At 47.3% G+C, this 7530-nt stretch overlaps 1 protein-coding gene across 1 annotated transcript; it reads left to right on the top strand.

Moving 5' to 3' along the window:
• Nucleotides 1–1675: 1675 nt before the first annotated feature.
• On the top strand, nt 1676–6925 carry eomesb (eomesodermin homolog b). Its single transcript, XM_029128469.3, has 7 exons — nt 1676–1927; nt 3070–3709; nt 3820–3974; nt 4202–4326; nt 4793–4951; nt 5363–5424; nt 5677–6925. Exons 2-7 carry the CDS (start codon nt 3189–3191, stop codon nt 6455–6457), a joined length of 1803 nt encoding a protein of 600 aa, XP_028984302.1. The 5' UTR covers nt 1676–1927; nt 3070–3188; the 3' UTR covers nt 6458–6925.
• The last annotated feature ends 605 nt before the right edge of the window (nt 6926–7530 follow it).

Here is a 7530-nt window from a genome sequence, read left to right on the forward strand (position 1 = left end):
CTGGAGGAGGCAGTCGCCCCTGAGTGAGAACCACCAGCCCTGGCGGCCAATCGGAAGCCGAGCCTGTGGTGACATCAGCAGCCGAGTCCCTGGCATGGCGTCAGACCAACAGACCTGCTGCCAGCAGGGCGTCTGTGGCCCAGGGCAGCGCCGCCGCGGCCAGGTCACCAGCTCTGCCCCCCCCGCCCTGCGCGGGGGGGGCGGGGCCGGCAGCATGGCAGGCGTTCAGAAACAGCCCTTTAGACGTGTCAAAAAGCAGGCACGGCCGGGGGAAGCGGGCTTCCCGGGCGGCGGGCCGGGCCCGGCGGCGTGCAAACGGGCCCGTTCTGTGAAAGCAACACATGCGTTTCCACAAACACTTTCAGTCACGATATCTAGAAGTCTAGGTTCCGTGTAGGTGTCGAGCGGCTTTCGGGTTTACACAGCACACGCCTAAAATAAGCCGGGGCTCAGAGAAAAGCCCCCCCTGTAGCAGATGAATGTAAAACCAGCCACACGGTACCAAACTCTGGACACAGCCTGGTATAAAGCATTCTCACCTCTGACTCACAGGCATTACCATCAGTGTGTGTGTGTGTGTGTGTGTGTGTGTGTGTGTGTGTGTGTGTGTGTACAGGTGATATGCGTAGCTTAACAGCGCAGACCAGTCTGCTTTAAAACAAGCCATCAAACAAGTACTTTAAGTTCAAAGTAAACTCTAGAACCACCACAACTGTTTTGCACATCTGTGAACTCCACTTCCTGAAATAATCAAGTGACTCAGTCACTTTATCAGCGCCACCAGCAGAAGTGTATTGGCTTCGGATTGTTTGCGGTTCAAACAGTTACCTAAATAATTGATTTGTCCTTTTTGATGTGCAGTGTTTGTTGCGGTGGCCTCCTCCTCCTCCTCCCGCACTAATCCCCTCTCTCCGTCTTTCTCATGTTAAACGCAGGGGCATCTGACGCTCGTCTGGTCTTCGGGCTCTTCAAGCATCTCAAAGGCCGCGCCCGTCAACTCAGCAATGCCCGAATTTGGTTCCCTTTGAACCGAGGGACTGAAATGCACCGAGGAGGAAACAGCTCTATACTTGAGTCCTGTGATGCAGAGTGGGGGTCAGCGAAGGAGCAGCGTCAGCATGGTGCTCTTCGACTGGGAGAAGCAGAGGAGACACTGTGAAAACACACTGTGTGCTGTGATGAACAGAGAGGCTGAAGTGCGCATCCCTCCGCAGCAAACACATTGAGCTTTTCTATATTTGCTCCTCGCCCATTAGCGCTGACGTTGGTGTCTTATTGATTATCCGAGCCCGGCTTCAACCACGGCTGCAGCCGATGCGTAGCCATGACAGTTGTCAGCAGCCAGTGAGCGTTGAAGGATTGTTCATGCTTTTCATTTACAGTAGCTCATTTAAGTTGTTATTATGCAGACTGTTTTCTATTTCAATTTAATGGATCTATTTGATTGCTGGCACTTTGGTGAGTTTTCAACGAGGTTGAATTATAAGTTTTTTTTTTTTTTAATATTTTACGGTGATGAAACTGAGACAAGTCCCTCGAGCTCCTGGCCCTCGGACAGTGTTACAGTGTGAGCAGGCGTCGGTGGATACACCTGGGCAGTGACGCGGAGGATCCCCCCCCCCCCCCCCCGCCCCCGGAGACCAGGGGAGGACGTGATAATAGGCTGCTATCTGTGCGTCATGGCCACGAGGAGAGAGGAGCGGCGGCAGCGGGAGCGCTCGTGCCGCTGCACCGATCAGTCCGCCTCCACGCAGCGCAGCCTTTATCTTTTACTCCCACCTCGACCCCAAACACAAGGTGATGGCTCTGCCGGTGTGGGCACATTCTCGCTGCAGCTCGTCTTGATCGTGTTGACGGAGGAAGTTTTAGAACATTTCGGGGGCTTTCGCCTTGTTTAAGAAACGGGAACTGGAGACGCAGACGTGTGGTAGGTTACAATTTTAATTTACCAATTGATGAAAAATGTTACATCTAACAAGTGCAATTAGAATGAAACATTTTCAAGGTGCAACTGCTCTGGGACGTAATTTAATATTTCGAAACGAGGTTCATTTAGGCCGTTTGGTTTCTTATCTCCACAGAATCTGCCCAGATTTGTTTGTTATATATTTTACATTGAACTGTCTGATCCAAGAAACATCACAGATTTTTTCAAACGGAAAAATAATTGGCTAATTCACGTCGGGCATCCCGTTGGGACATGGATCCACACCAGAACTGAATATATGCACATCTATTATGGCAACTCTGAATAATAATAATATAGGATTAAAAGCACAGTCTCAATATAATTGTTGGCAATTTATTTTACGACCTAGACAGCCAAGATTAATTACAATAATTAAATATTATATAATCATGTTTTATGCTCGTCTGCTCGTGCTTACGAAATTTTTATTTGTTTTTTAAGCGCTATTGTTTTAACAGAAAAATTGCGGTCGATTTTTTTCGTGACAATTCAGCGTATTCCTTCACAATATACAGCGGATTTCAAGAATCGTGGGCGAACTTTCACTTTAGATTTACACCACAAAAAAATCTGTGCTTTACTTAAAGTTTGTCATATGATTTACAGGAAACTGGCTCTTACCTCCAAGCGGTTCCCCTTCGGCGCTGTCCACATTAAAAGGACCACCGGTCCTGGGTGTTCAATTAGGATTCACCCCCTCAGATGAAAGAGACGGACCAAAACTCAAGGCTCTGGGTTCTTGGTGTCAACTTAAACTCAACATTTGAATGAAACGTGGCTCACGTTGCGTTGTTCTCGGCTTTCTATTCAGACACACTAAAAACAGCGTGTTGACGTTACAGGGGACACACGTTTGTTATTTTTAGGAGAATATTTACTTCAAGTCAAAAGTTCAACTCTAGTAGCAGCGTCTTCACAGCCACACCCTGAAACGCCCACAAACACCCAGGACTTTGACGTGACGGTCACTTTCCACAGCCGCCTCTCTGGGTTTTCGGCAACTTACCGACTTTTTGGCACTTGTATTAGTGTTGATGACTCATAGTGTGTGTGCGCGTGCCGGGCTGTCCTTAACCTCGCTCTATTTCTGTCTCGCGCAGAGGAAGCGTTTATCAAACCTCACCTGCTGTAACGCAGTTTCTGTGACTGGGGCGCGCGGAGAGGAGCAGAAACGAGACGAGCGCGAGCCGACGGGCGCGCGACGGGGCTGAGAGGAGCCATGCTCGGGGGCGACGGGGAGAGCAGCGCCTTCTCCTCCACGAAGGACGCGGCGGCGGAGAGGCGCAAGTCCCCCGCTGCGGATGGAGACGACCCGAGCGCCGGCAGCAGGTACAACCACGTGATGTCCGCCGACCGCTACTACATCCCCCCCGCGGCGTCGAAGCCAAACCCAGAAACTCCGAACCCCTGCTCCTTCCTCCCCTACGCCCCCGGCGGGGCCGTCTACGCCCCGTCCAGCGCCGGCAGGTACCCGTCGTCGCTCCACCTGGGCTCCGTGCTGCCCGCCGCCGGGTTCTCGCCCCCAGCAGCCGGGCGGAACCAGTTCAGCCCCACGTACCCGCTGGGGCAGAGCGCCGGCTGCATCTACCCGCCCTACGCCGGCTCGGGCTCGGCGCTCGGCGGCGTGGCGCTGTCCGCCGCAGGCCCGGGGGCGAGGGCCCAGGTCTACCTCTGCAACCGGCCGCTGTGGCTCAAGTTCCACCGGCACCAGACCGAGATGATCATCACCAAGCAGGGCAGGTGAGACGAGCCGAGACGAGACCGAACCGATTTCTGGGTTCAGTAGTGATCGGATTGTCGTGTCGGCCTGTTTAACTCGCGTCTGATTAGAATTTGCTCGGTGCTTGCAGGCGGATGTTCCCGTTCCTCAGCTTTAATATAGCTGCACTCAACTTGACGGCGCACTACAACGTGTTTGTGGAGGTGGTTCTGGCGGACCCGAACCACTGGAGGTTTCAGGGTGGCAAATGGGTCACCTGCGGGAAGGCGGACAGCAGCAGCCAGGGTACGGAAACGGGCCGACGTCACACGCTGACCGCTTCACTGGGTTTATTTTGAATTCGTGTCTCGATAAATATTCGATAGGAATCTGTGTAAATCAGGGAGACTATAGCGTTACTCTAATCTGCAAAGCACATTTCATCTTTTTTTTTAGATGGATATTTGGGCCTGTTGTGTCCTCCCACCGATCAACCGAGTTGTGGTTCAAATTGGGCTCTTTCTTCTTTGCAGGAAACAAAGTGTATATTCACCCAGAGTCTCCGAACACAGGAGCCCACTGGATGAGACAAGAGATCTCCTTCAGCAAACTGAAACTCACCAACAACAAAGGCACAAGTCACAGTGCTAATTCACAGGTAAGACTTAATTACAAATAAATAAAACCTCAGTTTCAATCCGTCAGAATTATTTTAAAACATACTGATTTGCCAGAAATAAAAAGCAAAACTGACTATTGTATATTAGTGCCAGAGTTAATTTTTATTACATCCTATTGACTTTATAATGTGTTTATTTTTTTTCTTCATCGACTACTTTAAATTAGTGGGAGTTATTTTCGGGTTTTGCGAGTTATTCATTGTCTGTTATTGTGGGGAAATATATTTTAGGTGATGAAATAACTAATTATTTAGGCATAAAAATGTCTCACATTTGAAGTACTTCAACAGAAACTGTGAAGAACAATGGTTTCTGTTTTTTTATTCAAAGAAAAGCAAATGTGTTGATTTTAAATTGAGATGAGTTGGTTCAGCGCTTAACAGGCTCGTTATTCCACTCTCAGCCCCAGTGTTCACGGGTGATTTGTCTCCTATTTTCATGCAGATGATTGTCCTGCAGTCTCTGCACAAGTATCAGCCGAGGCTGCACATCGTGGAGGTGACGGAGGACGGGGTTGAGGACATTAACAGTGACGTAAAGACTCAGAGCTTCACTTTTCCAGAGACGCAGTTTATAGCAGTCACTGCCTATCAGAACACCGATGTAAGCGTGAAAAAAACCCTTTGCTTTTCTTCCATGACACCGGATGCGATAAAGAGCCCTGAAAGAATGCCTTCCACTACAAATAATTATTTCACTCTTTACATTTTAAATCAAACTCTGTGCTGAACAAAAAACGCTGTTTCAGGTTTCATATGCGGTTCCACATGGTTCTTTCATATTTCTTAGTTTTTTAATATTTACTACCTGCATCTGCAAATGAGTTCAATGAAGGAGTTAAGTAAAACCTTCTCTTAAATGTAATGAAGTAAAAGTAACATAACATGGACAGTACAGCACAGTATACAAAAATACTAAACTTATTTATATATTATTTTTGTAATATTTCTGTTATTTGAAATGTTTGTTACCTCTTTGGCTTATGATATATTCTTTAACTTGTTCTTCTTTCAGATCACACAGCTGAAAATTGACCACAATCCTTTCGCCAAAGGATTTAGAGATAATTATGATTCGTGAGTATTTTACTTCTATTGTTCAGCAGTTTTAACCTAAACACACTACATTTTCTTCTTCAATGCTTCACCAGAGCGTATATGTGTTTTTATTGCCTTTTTGATTTTAAATTTAAAATATCTTGTTTGCTAAATAATCATGACTAAATAAACTAAATTATACCATTGGGCTTTTATTTTAATCAGACGCTGACTTTTCTTGACCTCAACTTCAAACTCAAGTTGCTTTTGTTTTTGTTTTTTTTCTTTTAGGATGTACACAGCTCCGGAGAACGACCGCCTCACCCCGTCTCCCACCGACTCTCCGCGGGCCCACCAGATTGTGCCCGGGGCCCGATATTCTATGCAGCCGCTCTTCCAGGACCAGTTCGTCAACAACCTCCCCCAGAATCGCTTTTACAACAGCGAGAGAGCGGTGCCACAGACTAACAGCCTCCTCTCACCTCAGACCGAGGACGCCGCTTCACAAAGGTGGTTTGTCTCCATGCAGCAGGGGGGAAACAGCACCAGCACCAGCACTAAGTTAGACCTGACGCCGTACGAGGGTGAATATTCCAGCTCCTTGCTTCCCTATGGTATCAAATCCCTGTCCATGCAAACGTCCCACGCGCTCAGCTACTATCCAGACTCTCCTTTCACCACCATGTCAGCTGGGTGGGGCTCCAGAGCGCCATATCAGAGAAAGGTCGCCTCCAGCCTGCCTTGGTCTCCCAGACCCAGTCCCACTGCTGGCTTCCCAGATACCCTAGAAAAAGTTAAAACGCAGATTGAAGAGGAGGTGAGCGGCAGTGGCATGATCTCCTCCTGGACAGAAACGCAGGAATCGGCCCATTCCCTGGAAAAGGCCGAGTCGTATTCCGCGGCCTGCAAACGAAGGCGTTTGTCCGTCAATGGTCCGAGCGCGGACGACTCGCCCGCTGACATCAAGTGTGAGGACTTGGCCTCTGCTGTCACCAATGGTAGCTCCTATAGCAAAGATGCATCCCTGTCCAAAAGCATGGCTCCTTATTACTCCTTTTACACAAACCCTTGAATGCGTCCACTCCGCAACGTCGCTTTAATTTCACCCGCTACAATGAATTAAAAAAACGTTATTTTGCTTCTCTGTCGTGGACACCCAGGGTCTGTCTTGGCCGTGGAACACGTTTTATTTTGTTGTGACACAGGAAATGGAAATATAAAAAAAAGCAAGAAGATAAAAATAATGACATTAAAAGTCAAGCTTATCTTGTTTCCTTGATAATATATTTTTTGGAGCATGCCACAGCCTTTTATTTGAAAAAGGAAGAAATTGGAAAGGGTTTGTGTAATTTTTCAGATTCTTTTCTAAAACAGTGTTACATATGTTTTACTGCCGCACACACCGCTGTCGCTGCCTTTCATTTATTAGTTTACAGATTATTTATTGAGGAACATGTGCTCTCTTAAATATAGGAATAATATGCTGTAAAAAGTTTCATTTGAATTTCACACATTTGATAATAAAAGGCATATGTGTCCAGTTGCCTTCCAGAGTAATTATTTCCAATCAAAACATTTTTGCTCTGTGCATTTGACAAATGTCATAGATCATAAACATTTGCTTGGCATCAGCTATTTGTTCATAACTACGCCAGCTTGTGCTCCATGCAATATGCCTGAATTGTTTTTTCTGTATATAAAGATCACAGGATAACAAGCAGGTTTTGATGGACTCTATGCAATTTCACTGAGGTGTGGGAAAACCTCACTTCTATTTGGAAGTTCATGTTCATGGCCTTGAACAAACACTAGTCTAGTGTTTCCACGGACTCTGTCGACCTCTAGTGGCGGGTGGTGGTACATGCATGCTTTCAAATCACTTACCACAATAGCCTGTTGAATCGTGACGGGCTGGAAGTGTATCAACATGAATCTAAGAATCGTAGTTTACTGACGCGGATAAATCAACAGCTCATACACGTACGCAAAAAGCAGGTGGTGACGCCAGACTCCGTTTGATTACGGGCCGTGTCGCTGGATTTAGTGTATGTTTGTGTCATTTGTGTACAACTCCGCTAAACGTGTGGGAAAACGATGCTTTAGTCTTTGAAGGGGGGAAAAGCCCAGCCACGTGTCCCCGCCTGT

This window comes from Betta splendens, chromosome 16 (assembly GCF_900634795.4).
Source record: "Betta splendens chromosome 16, fBetSpl5.4, whole genome shotgun sequence".
In the NCBI taxonomy this organism is placed as follows: Eukaryota; Metazoa; Chordata; class Actinopteri; order Anabantiformes; family Osphronemidae; genus Betta; species Betta splendens.